Genomic DNA, 18984 nt, shown 5'->3' on the forward strand with positions numbered 1-18984 from the left:
TATTCTCAAGGGAGAAACCCTCAACCAATAGGGTATGGGAGACAATTTAAAGAAATATTCAATACATTCTTCAGATGCCTTGCTTTGGCTTTACTTCCTCCTCTGTTTCACTTTCCTCAGTCTTTCATTGCTGATTAATTAATTAGATTATCTCCCCAGTAATTACCTGCTTTGGCTATGAGGAGGGGGTACATCACCCTGGACTAAAATGGAGGTGACCGGCTTTTTTCTATCAGTTCCTTTCTATGTAAACTGTCCTCTGGAACCTCAAAGCCCTCCTCTGGATTTTCTGCATCTAACTAGCCAATGAACAGAAACAGTCTGGAGGAGAACCCAGGAGTTTAAATAGGGTAGGAGTGGAAAGTGTCCATCAGTGCACCCTACTTTTTATGGTATTTTTGTCTTCTTACGGCTGCACCCGTGGCATATGGAGGTTTCCAGGCTAGGGGTCCAGTCGGAGCTGTAGCCACCGGCCTACGCCAGAGACACAACTCAGGATCCGAGCCACATCTTTGACCTACACAATAGCTCACAACAACACCGGATCCTTAACCCACTGATCAAGGCCAGGGATCAAACCCTGGTTCCCATGGGTGCTAGTTGGGTTTGCTAACCGCTGAGCCACGAGGGGGAACTCCCTACTTTTTATTGGCCAGAGCTGTCACATGATTGCACTTAACTACAGAGGAAGCTGGAGAAAGTACCCCCTTACCAGGAGGTACAGGAGTGAGATTTGGTGATCATAGCCTTGTCTCTGCCACCATTTATTATGAATTTTATATTTCTCTTCTCTCTTTGGGAGTTTAAACTATTCTTTTCAGGTTACTTGTACCAATATCTATGTTCACTTATTTCAGAAAAACACATTTTATATATTATTGACACAAATAAAATGCAACATTATATAAAGCTCCTGTGAGCAATCTGTTCAAAATTTTCTCCAGCTATTTAATTTTATTTCTAAGTACAGAGAGGCATCTGCCTATTGCTCCTGCAATATGAGGAATGAAATTATAATTGAAGAGGAAATGGAATTATAATTGATGTTTTATTATAATTATGTTTACCAATTATTATTAATCATTGCCAATCAGAGAACAAATTATAAGAAAAAGGGACAGAACACCTCCTCGCTTTTAAATTGGGGTCAGGATACCAGGATGTTATTCTGGGTATGCTGTCTGAATAGGAAGGTCCAAATCTGTTCGAGCATTTGAAAAAAGAAGAAAACTCACAAACATAGGGGTGAAGCCAAAGTTATAATATTTTTAGTATTATTTTGAATAGGGAATAAGGTAGTAAAATTACACATACATTTTTAACTAGTCTCTCGCCTCTTGCAATCACGAAATTTCTGCCTCATTATTTCTCTGTAAAGAACCAAAATTAAACCAGCCTGGAGATTGCGGCAAGAACTCATTGTGGCAAGACTGATTATAGGTTTGCCACAGGGAGGTGCATTGGGATGAACTGTAGCTTTTCAGGAGCTTTAGATTCCTCTGCTTTCAATCCAGTAAGAATCTTGAAGAATAAAGGTAAGGATAGTGATGATTAAATCTTAATTTTAATAATTTACTCAATAGAGCTTTTTTGGGGTGCCTGCAAAGTGAGAAAAGCCCGAAGCCGAATATATTCTAGTGATGAACACAGCTCCACACAGCAAATATTTTGTAGGTTTCCGTAGAACGAATGAGCAAATGAATGGATGGATGGAATGAATTCAGGAGGGTTTCACTTAAGTACCCAGTCTTGTCGTCTAGACTCTCAGAGCCAAATTTCCAATTTTGCTTAGTAATTCCTGCACTATGATAAAGGGTGAGAACAAGGAGAAAAATGATTATATAAAACAATAAGGACAAAATAGGTGGTGTCTACGTCCCGCTTATTTATGTCCGCACTAGGCTTCCGTAGTCTTTCCTTCCCTAGATCGCAGACGCGACGGCGGCCGGAAGTGGCGTCACGAGATTTGGAGCTCGCGGGAAAACTTGTATGTGCATCTGGGCTGAGGGCGCGCGCGCGCGGGGCACCTGCAGGTATCGGACGCCGGGAACTCGGGTGGCATGAGCCTCTGGGTGGACAAATATCGGCCCTGCTCCTTGGGGCAGCTGGACTATCACAAAGAGCAGGCGGCCCAGCTGCGCAACTTGGTGAGTCGGCGGGATGGGGCGGGGAGGCCCGCCTCCCGAGGGTTTCGCGCCGCTCACTTGGGGAGCTTCGCCTTCCCGCTTCTGAAGGCAATGGGTTCCGTGGAGAAACAAGTAAAACAGGAACGGAGAAATAGTGTGAGGGCGGGGACTGTGCTTGTAAACAAAGTCAGGCTTCCCCAGGATTGTGTTCTGAGCCAAGGCCTGAAGGACGCGAAAGAGCCCTCGATGCAGAAGTCTGGGAAAGGTTGCAGTGGGTGGAGGGAAGAGCAGGTGCTGACTCCCTGAGGCAGGAGTGTGTCCAGCCCTCACTCAAGGCGGCCAGTGCAGCTGGCTAACCGTGGGCCGCGGGGAGAGGAGTAGGAAATGGGGGAGTGAAGCGGGGGTGGAGGGGAGGTGCAGATACAGGAAATTTTAATAGAAGAGATGAGAAGTCGTTGGAGGGTGTTGAGCAGAGAAGTGACATCACCTGACTTACTTTTTAATAGGCTTACTTAAAATTTCCTGGTGTCATTATCCTCATTGGCTAAAAGGAAGGTATTGGGTTTATTAATTCCTCAGGTCATTTATAATTCTGAAATAGGTGGTTGTATTTCCTTAATGGAAGATTCTTTTTTCCCCTGACCTGGTACCTGTATGTTGTAGTTGATAAAAACATCTAATCGCAGTGCTTTGTGAAAAGCAAACTGAATTTTGTAGAGAGGGAAGAAGGGTCCTGAGTAGAAAAATCTGTGGAAGGCAGTTAACAACTCCTTTCAATGCCCTAAACTATCACATGCTGATGAAAGTGTTCTTGCTCAGCACTCTGGTTTTTCCATTATCCATCTTTTTCAGAATTGTAGGTAGTATTTGTGAAATTTTTTTTTTAATGAGAAATAATAAAGGAATGCCATCATATGTCAAAGAAGTTAGAAAAGTTGGTAGTGTTGTGACAGTGAAGTTTTTTGTTTTAACTCTTTAACTATTGGTATTCCATCCATACTAATTTTATTTTTTATTATTATAGTTGACTTACAGTGTGCCAATTTCTGCTGTACAGCAGGGTGACTCAGTCATACATGTATATACATTCTTTTTTAATGCTAATTTTAAATAAATTTATTATAGCTGTATACTTCATTGATAGACAAATTGCATTTTCTTAAAATAGCTCTGACTTTGATTTTCTTAACCATGAGATATATTTTATTTTCTATAGCCAGTTTTTTATTGTATAGAATTTGGAATAAATACTTAGACAAAAAATATTAGTCTTGTGTTATTTTTGCTTTTCAAAAGTAGTCACTAGTTTACTGTTGAATCTACTTAATACAATTGAAACATTTGCCAACATAACTTTTATTTTTGGTGAGGTCAGAGTTTAGAAAATGAAGGTTATGTTTGTGGAGCAGTTACTGTTTTCCATGCACAGCATTAGGTGAATAGTTCCTTTTCTTGACACTTTGTTTTTTCATTGTCAGAAATAGATGTGTTTACAAAGTATTACAATTCACTGTAATAAACACTTTTGTTAGAATACGTATTCCGTTTTTCTAAATGGTTATTTATAAAACTTTTTTGCTCCACAAAAGTTTTATTTTATGCACCTGAACGAAGGTCTGCGTTCTTGTCATCTTCATGGCCTTCATAGCCCTGATCCCCAGACCTGATTGAGCATCTGAATCACCTGGGAACCTTTTAAAAAACGCACATAGTCTTGTTCTGTCCTGTGGCCCTGTCTGTGTCCTACTCCACCCGCTTGCTCTTTTGCTTGTGAGATGACAGAGACTGACTTCCACCTCTGCACTTCCTGAAGGCTTTTTTTTGGCGGGGCAGATGGACACCTCTAAGCAGATTTGAAATGCCTGGTGTTAATTAATGCCTTCCCTTTCTCCTCATCCTCTTTCGCAAGCCAGCAAAGGATTAATGCGAGGTCGTGTTTCATACTCCAGCTTCTCTCCCCCTTGAGTAGTTTAATACTGTGGTGTGTTTTTACATTGGGTTCTAGAGTATCCCCAGCTGGGTCAAGGCCCAGGGACCTAGAGTGGTATTTAAGTTGGTAACAACACTCTGGTGGGCGGCCTTCCTGCTCCCCTACAGCGTTTTCCTTTACTTTCTACATTAAACCAGATGCACTCATTTCTTATCAAAGGGACTGTTTGTAGAAGCCCAAACTATGACAAGTAGCACTCTCAGTTACTGAGTCATAATCTTATCGGGTGGGGTCCAGTAATTAATCAGTCTTTTATTTTAGAAAGTTCTCTAGATGATTCTGACCACTGGATTTGAGATTTTTTTGCTCTCTAGCATATAGTGTTGTATCCTGCATGTACTGTGCTAGGTATGTGTATAAATTATACAACATTAATTCCCGGGGAATAATCAACATTTCAGAGTTAATTAACTCTATATCTATTCGTACACCCAATACCCATATATATTTGAAGTTTCATATAGAGACACAAAAATTCGATACCTAAAAGTAGTTTACTTCTACCCACAGTAGTTTGACTTGGGAAAAATGCTTGGTTCTTTTTTTCCCTAGGTGCAATGTGGTGACTTTCCTCATTTATTAGTGTATGGACCATCAGGTGCAGGAAAAAAGACAAGAATTATGTGTATTCTACGTGAACTGTATGGTGTTGGCGTGGAAAAATTGAGAATTGAACATCAGACCATCACAGTAAGCATTTCACTTTGGGGCCCCCCAGATACGTGCGGCAGGGTTTTCAGTCCTCATCGTATAGGCCCCCTTGTTGCCAGTGTGTGATTTAAGAATTTCACAGATAATCCTGGTATACAGGATGGAGAGCTGCTGAGCGATAGACCTGTCTGTTATAATCAGACCAAAGTCATATGTGTTAGGAAATGCGAGCAACAGCAAAATTGGGAGAACATGTAGGTGGTGGGATTTATTTCAGATTCAAGTCAGTGTCTCAGCTAGAACTGGAACTCGGGTTTCTAACGTCTGTTCTGAGAACAGTAGTGCATATGGAAAGAAAGGGAATGATCTTGAGAAAAATTTTAAACGTGAAATCAGGCGACTTGCTAGAAATTGGGCAGCTAGCTGATTGATTTGGAAAGGAGGCATGACACGCCGGGATGTTCGGAGTTCCCATGATCTTGCCTTGGCTGTGTTTTCTAGCTTTGTGCCGTGGGATGCATTTTCACATTATTTCCTTATAGACCGTGTTTAAGATCTAGCTAAAATGTATCCTCTTGGAAGTGCCCTCCAACCCCAGTATAATTTTTCCTTCTACAACCTATAGTTTGTAGTTTTTAGACCATTTACTTTGTTTTGCCTTTATTATAGCTATTTATACATCTTTTACTTTGACAAGATTGTTTTGTTTTTTTTTTGAAGTTATGTAGAACAATAACAATTTTAAGTTAATCCTGGTATGCAACATTATGTTAGTTTCAGGTTACTGCATAGTGATTCAGTGTTTTTATGCATTATGAAATAATAAGTCCAGTTGCCATCATTTTCAGAGCCTTCGTAGCCCCTGGTATAGTAGTGTCTTGCACATATTAGGTCCTGAAAAAACGTGTGCTGAGTGACTGGACAATAGGTTGTGTTATTAATAGACTCTTTAGGAGGAGAAATGGATTAATTAGCTTGTATTAAGACATATTGAATTTGAGGTGCCAGTGGTATATCCTGGTGGAAATTCTTGTCAAATATGCAAGGATAAATTTAGTAAGAAAGGTAGTAAGAAGACTATTATAAAAGGACAAAAAACAAGAGTTAATTCAATGGTAAGATGCATCATGTTTTCAGTAATATTTAAAAGGATCTGTTCTTGGAATTCCCTGGTGGCCTAGTGATTAAGGATTAGGTGTTGTCACTGCTGTGACTTAAGTTTGTCCCAGGTTGGGGCTCTTTCACATGTCACAGGTACGGCCAAAAAAAAAGTTTCTGTTTTTCCCATATTTAGTGAAAATTTGTGAAATTCCAATAAAGTGCAAATCGTTTTTTTAATTGTATGAAATAGTCCTTAAGTACACATGGAAGAATGAGACTAGCTAAAATTATGAAAAAGATGATTTGTCTGATGGGACATGTGTTATCAAATATTATAAACCATATCATAAGGCTACATGTTGTAATGGCATGAAGATAGAGAATTAGATCAGTGGAACTGCATAGAGAGCCGAGAAATATGACACGTTTATTTCAAATCAGTAGGAAAAGGATTAGTCAGCAAAATGTGTTAGCATAACTAGTTACCAACCCAGAAGAAAATAAAACTGAATCTCTGTGACACATGATTTATAAACTCCAGGTCAGTTTTTTTTTGGCTTTTGACTTTTGGCTTTTTAGGGCTGCACCCGTGGCATGTGTAATTTCCCAGGCTAGGGGTGGAATTGGAGCTATAGCTGCCTGCCTGTGCCACAGCCACAGCAATGCCAGATCCGAGCCGCGTCTGCGAGCCGCGTCTGCGGCGTATACCACAGCTCACGGCAATGCAGATCCTTAACCCACTGAGTGAGGCCAGGGATCGAACTCACAACCTCATGGTTACCAGTCGGGTTTGGTAACCACTGAGCCACGATGGGAACTCCAATTCCCAGTCAATTAAAGATTGAAATGGTAAAGTTAAACACTAAATTTCTTAGAATAAAATTTCTTAGACTGTAAACAGTGGGTCAGGAACACCTTTTGATGAAAAAAATGGAAGCTATGGGAAGAAAAATACATATTTGGGTATATATGACTTTTAAAAGTGTATGACAGGATAATGTACATAAAATCAATAGGAAAATGATGGATTGTTAAAAAAATATTTGGAAGGAATGTGTTAGAAGATGTTACAGAATGTCAGTGTAAAGACAAATGACCAGGTAGAAAGGTGAATTAAAAACAGTCATGGGAGAGAAAGATAAACGCCAGTAATACCTACGCAAAGATGTTTGACCTTTGTGATAGTCAAGGAAAAGCAGTGTGAGTCTATTACACACTCATCAAATTGGTAAAACTTGAAGGCATGGCAAGCTTTCTGCACATGAGCAATGGCAGGAAAGAGTATTTGTTGCTAGTGGAAAAGTGAATTGTTTTTTGGATTTTTTTTCCAAAGTGGCTGGTTATACATAAAATGTGTACACAAACACAGACACACAGAGTTTAGAAAACATATAGTCTTCAATCCAGCAGATCTTTTATGGGGAATCTGTTACATAGAAATGAAAGCAGTGCATGGCACATGTGTACAAAGATGTTAGTCCTGGATTGTTTGAGATCGTAAAAAGCAAGAAACAAAATGCCCATCTGTACAATTGGCTTTGGGGCATGCACATTACAGGTTAATATGCTACTGTAACACTCTCCCTCAGTTGTTGAAAGGGATATTGCCTAGATAAGTTGTTAAGAAGGAAAAGCAAAATATGGAGAAATATATGCAATTTCCTCTTTTTAAAATAATTTTTACAAGAAACATACTCTGCACAGTAACATTTAGTTATTAGACATTCTGCATAGTAACTTAATAGTGTGTGTTGATTTTTGGGTGTTGCCATGGAAAAAAGGCTATGAACAGACATAGGCAGGTTGTTTACAGTGATGATTAGCTGTTAACTGGGACTGGTTTAGAGATGTCTGGAGGTAAAGGAAAAGAACTGATTATACTGAAAATAAGAAGTATGCTCTAACCCAGTATGTATAAAACCATATATATTTACCTGCACATTAAGAAAAGAATGGGGTTAATGAAGTTGAAACATTAGCGGTGGTTATCTAAAGTTTTATTTTTGGAGTTCCCGTCATGGCTCAGCAGAAACCAATGTGGAGTTCCCATCATGGCTCAGCAGAATCCATGAGGATCTAGATTCGATCCCTGGCCTCACTCAGTGGGTTAAGGATCCGGCGTTGCTGTGAGCTGTGGTGTTAGGTCGCAGATGTGGCTTGGATCTGGTGTTGCTGTGGCCTAGGCCAGCGGCTACAGCTCTGATTCAACCCCTAGCCTGGGAACCTCCATATTCTGTGGCCCTAAAAAAACAAAAAGTTTTATTTTTTAGTAAACATAAAATTGTTTATATAATTAAAAAAAATGAATTGCAGGTAAGAGGAGAAATAGCCAATAAATAAACATTTTTAAAAACTTTATTTCCTTTGTTCACAGACTCCATCTAAAAAGAAAATTGAAATCAGCACTATCGCAAGCAATTACCACCTTGAAGTCAATCCCAGGTAAGATGCACTACATAGAAATAAGCGTTTTTAGAATAATGGTGTTCAGACTTTTTTTTAATGAATAGATAGAATGCTTTTTTTTTTTTAAATTCATGTATGGGAACACAATATATGAAGCAGATAAAAGTGAAGCTGCCCTGTGTGAAACAGGGAGTTTAGAACCTTCACACTTTTGCTTCTCTCTGAGACCCTCCCAAGTTAAATAATTTAAATAATTAAGTTTTCTTGCTCTACAGAGTTCAGTGTTTTACACAAAGTACTCTGCATAGTCATAAGTTTTTGTTGAATTATATTGGCTCATTCAGAATTGATGAGCACGGTGTGTCTGAGAAATTTGTAAATGCCTGGAAAAATATTTCAGGAAGTGATTTTGGGTTACTAGATCTTTCTTTCCATTTTGTTGTTGTTGTTTGACCATCAGCCACTGTCTGTATTATCCATCATGAAGTATTAAGATTAGGATCACGTTGGGAGGTGTATTGAAAACTCATGCCACAGCAGCTGCGTTCTGCTTAAGAAATGCTGTAGAAATGATGGTCTTGGGAGCAAAGTTGGTCAAGCCTTCCGGGTTCTGTAGGGTCTGAGATGTTCTTGAAGGGGAACAGAATCAAGGACATCTTCAGGCAAAGTCAGCTTTATGGGCAGTGGCACAGAGATGAGAGTGAGCGTCCTTTTCAAGGTTGAATGACCAGGAGGAATCGTGTTATAAGCTACTGTGCATTTAGTAGCAGCCACTGTGTGACAAACTCTATATGGATTATTTAGTCCTCACAACAACCCTCACAGACTGCTATTTTATTTTTCCTAGGTATGTCAAATTATGAGAATTAAATTTTAAGGGAAAGAGTCTGGTCATAAAAGTAGAGATCATAGGAGTAATTCCATAGACAAAAGCAACATGTTTCAGATTCTGGACCGGGAAGTGATCATAAAAGAAACACTGTAGTTACATTGATCTAAAAGTAGTGAATTGAGAAAGGCTTGATGGCTGTTTGGGAAAACACTGCTAACTTCTTTGCCTCTTCTCATAGTGACTTCCTCTGTAGCAGGAAGAGTCAATTAGAGATTATGCTCTTTGTGTTTCAGGTGTTAGAAATTGACATTCAGCCTAAATTAACCAGGTGACGTAGGTTGGTTTGTGAAGTGCATGACTTAAATGCTAAATATTGGTATAAATGACAGGTAATGCCTGTAAGTCAGCAGCTCACAGTGTTTGGATTTGCATTTTAAACTCCATTTGCCCATCCCATCCTTTTGCTAAGACCCTGAATCAGCTCTGTGCTAGTGCTGGAAGTGACCTGTCCAGGACTGTTCTCTCAGAGCTTGGCTGTTCGGGGGATGGAGAAGAGGACTAGAAATTAAATACCTGTTTCAAGGAGTTATTTTTATATTTTGAGTAATTACAGGTAACTAAGACATTAGCTGCGACTAGGTATTAACCATAGTGGGTACAGAAGTGTCAGAGTATTTCGTAAACTGTTATTAGCTATTGCTTTTTTTTTTTTAAGTAATAGGAAATATAAGAACATGTTTGGTGTTCTCAGTGACACTAATCTAAGTGTAAGTTGAGTATTGAAATATTATTATTTTTAATGACCCTGAAACACTTCATTTTTAAAGTTTGTGAATGTAATAGGTGTCACTAAGTTTGGTTAAAATGTCAACCACTTAAGATCTTCAACGTTTTTCTTACAATAATAGATTAAGAATAGCGCGTAATACTCTCCGAGTATTTACATATGTGTTTACCTCGACTTTTGTTTTGTATAGTGATGCTGGAAATAGTGACCGGGTAGTAATTCAGGAGATGTTAAAAACAGTGGCGCAATCACAGCAACTTGAAACAAACTCTCAAAAAGATTTTAAAGGTATGTGATAAAGAGATTTTTTTTTAGTGAGGCAGACACTTAAATTATAAGCATTGGGTATAAGAGAAAAATGTAGTGGAAAATGTAAATTCCTTCCTTTTAGCAAATATTTATTAACTTCTTCTGTGCCAAGCACTGTGCTAACTCTTAAAGTGAATAAGACAGAAATGATCTCTGTGCTCGTGGGAGTTTATAGTTGAATGGAATTGAATTTTGACAGAGAACTATTTGTGCTACCATTTATTATTTTAGAACTAGATGAGTAATGACAAACCCTTAATTGAAAATAAGAAATTGCATGGGAGTCCCCCTGTGGCTAGCAGGTTAAGGATCTGGCATTGGCACTTCTGTGGTCTGGGCCACTGCTGTGGCATGGGGTTGATCCCTGGCCTGGGAACTTCTGCATGCTGCAGATGTGGCCAAAATAAGAAATTGCATGAATTAAAAATAATGGTTCTTAGAATCAAAGTTATATGTTCATTATCAAATGTTTAGCTAAACAAAAGAAAATTAGAATCAGCCATAATCTACCATCCAGATGTCTCTGGATGTTACTGTTAATATTCCCAGTATTATTTATGTGTATATACGTATGCATACATTTTTATAGGCGACTCTTGATAAATAATGCCAGTATTTAATGATTTTGATATATGTTGCCAAATTTTTTTTTTTTTTTTTGTCTTTTTTGCTATTTCTTTGGGCCACTCCCGTGGCATATGGAGGTTCCCAGGCTAGGGGTCCAATCGGAGCTGTAGCCACTGGCCTACGCCAGAGCCACAGCAACGTGGGATCCGAGCCGCGTCTGCAACCTACACCACAGCTCACGGCAACGCCAGATCGTTAACCCACTGAGCAAGGGCAGGGACCGAACCCGCAACCTCATGGTTCCTGGTCGGATTCGTTAACCTCTGCGCCACGACGGGAACTCCCTGTTGCCAAATTCGTCATCTGAATGTGTGATTGTGCTACTACCAGCAGTGTTTAGGAATGCTCATTTCTAACATTTATCAACATTGGATAATTACTTTTAATACTTGTCATTTTGAGTGGAGAAAAATTAATTGTGCTTTGTTTTTCTTTAGTCAATGTGGTGTTTTTATCTTTTGCTCATTGCTTTTTTTCCTGTTTTGTGAATTGCCTGTACATATTCCAACCTGTTTCTCTCATTTTGTTTCCTGCTGTCCTTGTCAGATTTGGAGATCAATCTCCTTGTCTTTATTTTTCCTATTCTGTTCAGTTTGGGTTCTACTTCTAGAACTTCTTATTGTGAAGTATTGTCTTGAAAGGGAGCTTCATTTTATTATTTTCCATCCAATCGTATTGCATCAAGGTTACTTACCTCACATCTGTGAATTGAGCCCAATGAGTACTGGTCTCAGATTGGCCCCTGATGTTCCCAGTGTGCTTTTGTGGGTAATTTAGGGTCCTCCCGTCTTAAAGGCTGCCACAAACCTGGTGGATCCCAGCCACTTGCTCATTCTTAGAGTTCTTAGGGACTCCTTATCTCCTAGTGTTGATGTAAATGTTGGCTTAGGTCTTGGGATCTTCAGTTGTTGTGTTTTTATGGGAGGAATTCATGTTACACTGCTACCATTGTCATCTTGTAGAAATAATTTCATACAGTGAAGACTGTGTTAAATAATTAAATCCAATGAATCCAGCAGTTGGATTCAGTCCCTGTATACTCTTCCTGAAACACTTTAAGGCCAATCCTTGGTTATGACCAGGTGGAATCTTACTGTATAAGTGACCAGATATCTTAATGCCTTATTTGCTACTTCATGTCTGTATCAGAGTTTTCCAAAGTATATTCCTTAGAACGCTCAGATGTTCTACAGGTGTGTGCTCCTGAGATAAATATTCTGGGTGAATGGAGCATAACATTTTTCACTGCGTATAAATACAATAAAGGTGCAGTAAATTGTGCAATAAAATACCCTCTTTAACTTCATTTAGCCTAGTGTTTCTTAGGCTTGTTTGATCTTAAATTTTTTTTTTTTTTTAATTAGGGAGGTCCCATTGTGGTGCAGCTGAAACAAATTCAACTAGTATCCATGAGGATGTAGGTTCGATCCCTGGCCTTGCTCAGTTGGGGATCTGGCATTGCCGTGAGCTGTGGTAGGTCACAGATGCAGCTTGGATCCCACGTTGCTGTGGCTGTAGTGTAGGCCAGCAGCTGTATCTCCGATTTAACCCTTAGCCTGGGAACTTCCATATGCTGCCAGTGTGGCCCTAAAAAGCAAAAAAATAAATTATCTCACCATGCCTCTAAGTTTTATATGTCTTTGCTGAAGTGAAAAGTAGTATATTTGGCTCATTATTTAGGATTTCACTCTGAATAATGAGGAGGAAGAGAAAGAGTTAAATATTCCAGTTAAATACTCCAGCTAACGTTTGTTTTGTTTCTCTCTGACTCAGTGGTATTATTGACAGAGGTTGACAAACTCACTAAGGATGCTCAGCATGCCTTGCGCAGAACCATGGAAAAATATATGTCCACCTGCAGATTGATCTTGTGTTGCAATTCTACATCCAAAGTGATACCACCTATTCGTAGTCGGTGTCTAGCAGTTCGTGTGCCAGCTCCCAGCATTGAAGATGTAAGTGAAGTTAACTTCAGAAAAAAGTTCGGTTCAGCTTCCCTGAGTGTGTACATCGCTGTCATGTTTGTTTTTGTGAAAAAGATAGTGAACTGTATTGGTAATTCAAGACCAGCTGTGGCTTGGATGCCAACCATTAGTAAATGTAGAAACTGAGATAGAGAGAGGTGTGTGTGTGTGTGTGTGTGTGTGTGTGTGTGTGTGTGTGTGTGTGTATATGGTAGTAGATACTAGATACCAATACATAAAAAGTGTTCTTTAAATCATCTTTTACTTTAAACAGGTAAGTACTATAGTTTTTACTAAACTGGGTAACAGCTAGTTATTTAGTGACTTCTACCTCAACACGATTTAATTGGCTTATGGAGGAGACTTAAGTATTCAGGGTATAGTTTTTGCAGGAAGATAATTTGGGAATACTTAGTCCCTAGTTAGGGGACCAAAGTTAGTCTGAAACAACATAATGCATTTTTTTCTTTTTTTTTATCACTCTTAACAGCCATCAGTAAAAATGCCAATTTTTCACAATAAACAGTTTTCTGCTATTAATAGATTTTGGGCAACTTTATGCAAAGTGGGAGTAGTGTGTGATGTATTAGTTGCAAAGTGGTAAAGTGGCATTATTATCAGTTTCACTTGTAAACATCTGGTGAGTGGTAGAGTTAAAAGTGTCTGTAAAGCGGCAGGACTAACAGGTGACACCACTCCCGTGGGTACCGTTCACATGTTAGTGCATGAGTTGTGTACAGTTCAGCTTGTGTGGTTCTGCTTGACAGCCCTGTGAGCAGTGTCTGCCGCTAACCTGAGGCCCTTTGTCTCCGGCTCCCTTCTGCCGTGAGGAGCTGGCAGGCTTAGAACTGGGAGCGGATCTCCCCCAATTGCCCATTTCGTTGCTGCCTCTTCCTGACAGCTAGACCAGATCCCTGGCTTGCTGCTAAAGGAGAATTTGGTTAGAGTAAGGTAGCAGTGAAAAAAAAGGGTGGGGTCTATAAACGTATGAGCAACAGAAATTGTTTTAATATGTTATTTGATAGATTGCCCATTTTCGTTAATTGTACTTTATTTGTAGATTTGCCATGTGTTGTCTACTGTGTGTAAGAAGGAAGGTCTGAGTCTTCCGTCACAGCTGGCTCGTAAACTTGCGGAGAAGTCCTGCAGAAATCTCAGAAAAGCCCTGCTTATGTGTGAAGCCTGCAGAGTACAACAGTGAGTGAAAGGGGGCAGTTACTGGAAAACATTTAGGACATAAGCCTACTTTTCATTTATTTTATTGTGTTTTCTTTTGTCGTGTAGGTATCCTTTTACGGTAGATCAAGAAATCCCTGAAACTGACTGGGAGGTGTATCTGAGGGAGACTGCCAATGCTATTGTCAGTCAGCAGACTCCACAAAGGTAATCCCTGTGGAAGAGCACCCTGGGGCTTTGATCACTGCAGTGGTACAGATACACGCTGAGTTTTAGGTTAGCAATTTTGCACTAACACTGTGCCACTTAGCATTATAAGTAAATCTAAATGTACTGCACTTTTAAAGGAAAGTTAGCATTTAATTTTAGAAATTTTGTAGTTCAGAAGAGTTGGTGTGTGGTATCATGGCTTTTTTTTTTTTTTTTTTTTTGGCTTTTTAGGGCCGCTTCCTGCAGCATATGGAGGTTCCCAGGCTAGGGGTCTAACTGGAGCTGTAGCCGCCTGCCTACACCACAGCCACAGCGACGTGGGATCTGAGCCATGTCTGCGACCTACACCACAGCTCACGGCAGCACCGGATCCTTAACCCACTGAGCAAGGCCAGGGATCGAACCTGCAATCTCATGGTCCCTAGTCGGATTCGTTAACCACTGTGCCACGACGGGAACTCCATATTATGGCTTTTGTTAAGCTATTGGCGTGTAAATGTGGAACGTACATAAGTCAAAACAAATTTTGTATGTTTAAGTTTTCTCCCCAGAATCTTGGGTGATTTAATACTAATATATAACATGATGTGTCCAGCTTTCTAATACTGAAATACTAATATATAACTTTGTAATTGGTAGTACAAAAATCCTAGTAAGACACTAGACTGTGAGTCAGACTTCTAGTTCACCTACTGATTTTTTTTTACAGTTGCCCCCTATGGCGTATGGAAGTTCCCAGGCTAGGGGTTGAATCCAAGCTGCAGCTGCCGGCCTATTCCACAGCCACAGCAACACCAGATCCAAGCTGAGCCTGTGATCTACACCACAGCTCGTGGTAACGCTGGATTCTTAACCCACTGAGCAGGGCCAGGGATCAAACCCAAAACCTCATGGATACTAGTCAGGTTTGTTTCCGCTGAACCACCATGGGAACTCCTCAGTAGCTAAGTACTCTTGAGTTGGTAACTTCATCTTAGAGCTTAAGCTTGTTCATTTGTATAATAAAGATAATACTACTTTGCCAAGGATACTTGTACCTTTGTTAAAAGAGAGTATGTGATAATGGTTTGAGAACTAGGAGACCCTGTGCTTAGGTTTGATGACAGGCTCTGTGAAGAATAATATTGCGTAAATGCCATTAGTATTTAGGAAACGTTTTTTGCATATTTGCTGCACACTGTTTCTGTTTACTTCTTGAGTCTCTTATTCAGTAGTGGACTGTACTGAAAAGACTTCAACCACTGCTTGTTTGATTTGTTATAACTTTGATTGAGAAGGGCAGTCTGTTCTCCAAAGCAAGAGTAACAGTTTTAAGGCCTGCTACCTTAGGGAAGTCTGCTGAAGTTCTCTTAGGCCCACTGAGGCACAGTCTCTTATTTTTTTGCCTGTCAGAACCATGAAACCCTCTTTGGACTTTAGAGAGGGGTGTTGATTATTTTAGGAAGCAGACTAGACTGAGTGCAACCATTGAAATGTAAGCTTTCCTGGTTTATATGAAAATAATCATGAGAGAAATATACCATGTTTTTCCTCTTTTTGGTACATCTGATGAATTCTTATTTTTATGAGAAATTCTTCAAAGGAAATTATAGCATGTACTCTTGGGCTATCATATAGATTAGTGGAGGTGAATAGTCACAGATAAGGGGTACTTGGCATTTTGTCAGGGTTTGCGTTGGATTACTGTAATTGTTATTTTAGTTGACGAAATTAATAGTGTTCAAAGAGAGACAAATGTAAATAGTTTCTTCAGAAAAGAAACGTTAATTTTAAGAAAAAGTGTGCATTCCATTGTGTAAAATACTGTCAAACAGTGAAGAAATCTCAGGCCTTGAAGAAATAAAAAATCCAACAAAGCATGTCTTGGAAGCCTTTTAACTTTTTCTTTTCTTTGTCACCTATGACACGTGGAAGTTGCCAGGCCAGGGATTGAACCTGTGCCACAGCAGTGATCCAGGCTGCTGCCATAACAATGCTGGATACTTAACCCACTGCTCTACAACTTTGATAAAGTATTTCCACACTAAAGATAATTTGTTTTTGTTCTGATTTTAAAGGAAATCGGTGGATGTTGTCAAACTTTTCCTACTCTTAAGAGATTTAGTTTAGGTACAGATGTTGCAGCATTTGACTCTTGCTTCACAACTTTGATAAAATATTTCTACACTAAAGATGATTTACCTTGTTTTGTTTTGTTTTCAAAGAAAATTGGTGGTAATAGTTGAACTTTCCTGCTCTTAAGAGATTTAGTTTAGGTACAGATATTTCAGTATTTGACTATTATTAGATGTATTTTTAAGACTTTGGTTGATTATTACTTTACTTTTTTTTTTTTTTTTTTTTTGTATTTTTGCCTTTTCTAGGGCCGCTTCCCGTGGCATATGGAGGTTCCCAGGCTATGGGTCTAATCGGAGCCATAGCCGCTGGCCTAAGTCAGCGCCACAGCAACGTGGGATACAAGCCAAGTCTGTGATCTACACCACAGCTCGTGGCAATGCTGGATCCTTAACCCACTGAGTGAGGCCAGAGATCGAACCTGCAACCTCATGGTTCCTAGTTGTATTCGTTAACCACTGCGCCACGACGGGAACTCCTTACTTTACTTCTTATAGTTGCTGCTGCCCTTTCCTCCAGTTTTCCATCAGGTTTTGACAGCTCATAAATGAACTTGTTCAAGAAGAGGTGCTGCAATTTCCTTTTTAGACTAACAGTTTTGGGACTTGATGGTAATAAGCCATATAAAAAAATTTTCTTTTAATTCCAGAAAGGCTTGGAGCTGTCTAGAAATACCAGGATGGCTGGTGTCATTCTGAATATTGGTCTACACAATACCAAGTGGCCCCTTCTGATTTTTGACCCCAGTCTTGCTGTAATGTTTCTGGCCTTGATTCTTGTTTGCTATGTCTTAGAAAAGTCAGTTTTCTAATTTGAATTACAGCTAGTATCTAGTGAGCAGTTATTTTGTTACTTACACTGTGTTATTTTATTTAATTCATGTAACAGTCCTATGAGGAAAGTATTATTTCCGTCTTTATTTTGTTGATCAGAAAACTGGTATTTTAAGAAGTTGTTGCTTTTTCAGGGATATTCAGTTAATAAGGGTCATAGACAATTCTATAATACTGTGTTTCTCTGACGGAGTTCTCTTGCAACTCCCAAAAAATAATGACAGAGACATAGTAAATGTAGAATTTATTCATTTTTTTGGCAACTAAGTCATATTAGAAATGAACTCAAACTAAGATGAGACGTGTGGGAACATGCATGAGATACACAGTGTCGTTACAGCCCAGTTTTATCAGTCAATATATTGTGAGTCAACTTTTCAGAAATAAGCTATGTACATACATAATTATTAAAATAAGTTCATACCATCTGTGATTTATACTTTAATAATCAGATATTATTTGGGGCATATACTACCATGTCTAAGAAGGATCAAGGGCTTTGGAGTCAGACTCATTAAAATTCTGCTTCAACTGCATGAGTTTTGTTGCAAGCTTAACCTTTAAGTTCTTTTCAGTAAAAGAGTGGTGTTGTAAGGAATAAATAGTGTGCTGCAGAATCTCGTACAGATAAGAGGTGAAATAAATGCTTTGACAGACATTGGAAGTGTATGGACTTTGAAGTAAGACAGATCTCTGCTATTGCTAACTTTGTCAGGTTACTTCAACCATCTGAGCCTTAGTTTTTTCATCAAAGAAATGGAGATAATGTCCCATTATAGCTGGTGTGAAGACCGAGTTAAATTAGGGTGCCTTGCACAAAGCTCTTGCTCAGAAAATGCTGGTCTTTTTTTCACTATATTTGATTTAATTGTGGCACAGCTTCATACTCCTGGAATCTTAGGAAAGGGGTCTTAACTTCTACTTTTAAGAAATCATTTTATAAATCACTCCTCTGATTGATCTGAAACATAGAACATATGTCATACATACTGTTCTAGTAAAGATTCAGAACCGTATTTGTCCTTTAGGGTAGGTAGGTATATTTATAAAGATACTTTTTTTTTTTTTTTTGCTTTTTAGGACCGTACTTGGGACATATGGAATTTCTAGGCTAGGAGTTGAAACAGAGCTATAGCTGCCGGCCTACGCCACAGCCATAGTAACTTGGGATCCGAGCTGCGTCTGTGACCTACACCACAGCCCACAGCAATGCCAGATCTCCGACCCACTGAGTGAGGCCAGAGATTGAACCTGCATCCTCATGGATACTAGTTGGATTCATTTCCCCTGCACCACAAAGGAACTCCAAAGATACTTTTTTAATATGTATTTTTTGTCACTTTTTTTCTTACTATTTTGATGTCACATGTGTATTTCCCTCCCTCACCCTTTTTCTTCCTGAAAATGTTACGAGAAGGGATGAAAATCAAAGGCTTCAGAGTCCTCCAATAAATGTCCATATTCACTTAGGCAGTCTGGTTTGTGCCTACCTATAAGCACTTATACTGCCCTTTTTATGACAAGACAGTGTTGCTTCTCTGCTGCATTTTTTTTTACTCAGCAGCTGAGACGGTAACATTCTATTACGCATCATGCTTACATTCTCTTTTCTCACTTGTGTAGTTGACTAGTGATTAATCTTTTCATGACCATTTTCTGGATGTCCTGGGTCTCATCTGTCTGGAGAGCAAAATAAAAACATACTACTTGATAGATCATTGAAGCATGGTAAAATTCATGGTATGAATAAGTTCAACTCCTACTATTCATGAGGTCTTAACTATTATCTGTATTCTTATGGTATTTTAATATAACTAATAACCCTGAATATAAATGTCTGACTTTAAAAGAGTTCTG

At 39.1% G+C, this 18984-nt stretch overlaps 1 protein-coding gene across 6 annotated transcripts in view; it reads left to right on the forward strand.

Annotated features, from left to right (window-relative positions):
• Positions 1408–18984, forward strand: part of RFC3 (replication factor C subunit 3) — a 378546-nt gene continuing 360969 nt past the window's right edge. For 4 of the 6 annotated variants that reach the window (XR_002336479.1, XR_002336478.1, XR_001299476.2 and 1 more), the window contains exons 1-8: positions 1408–1535; positions 1927–2147; positions 4669–4806; positions 8243–8310; positions 10084–10181; positions 12603–12784; positions 13854–13990; positions 14078–14176. Coding sequence is in view for 2 of the 6 variants with exons in the window: in XM_005668335.3 (XP_005668392.1) it covers positions 2061–2147; positions 4669–4806; positions 8243–8310; positions 10084–10181; positions 12603–12784; positions 13854–13990; positions 14078–14176 (809 nt within the window). In the remaining 4 variants the exon portion in view is untranslated. 6 annotated transcript variants of the gene reach the window in all.

Source organism: Sus scrofa, chromosome 11, assembly GCF_000003025.6.
Source record: "Sus scrofa isolate TJ Tabasco breed Duroc chromosome 11, Sscrofa11.1, whole genome shotgun sequence".
NCBI lineage: Eukaryota > Metazoa > Chordata > Mammalia > Artiodactyla > Suidae > Sus > Sus scrofa.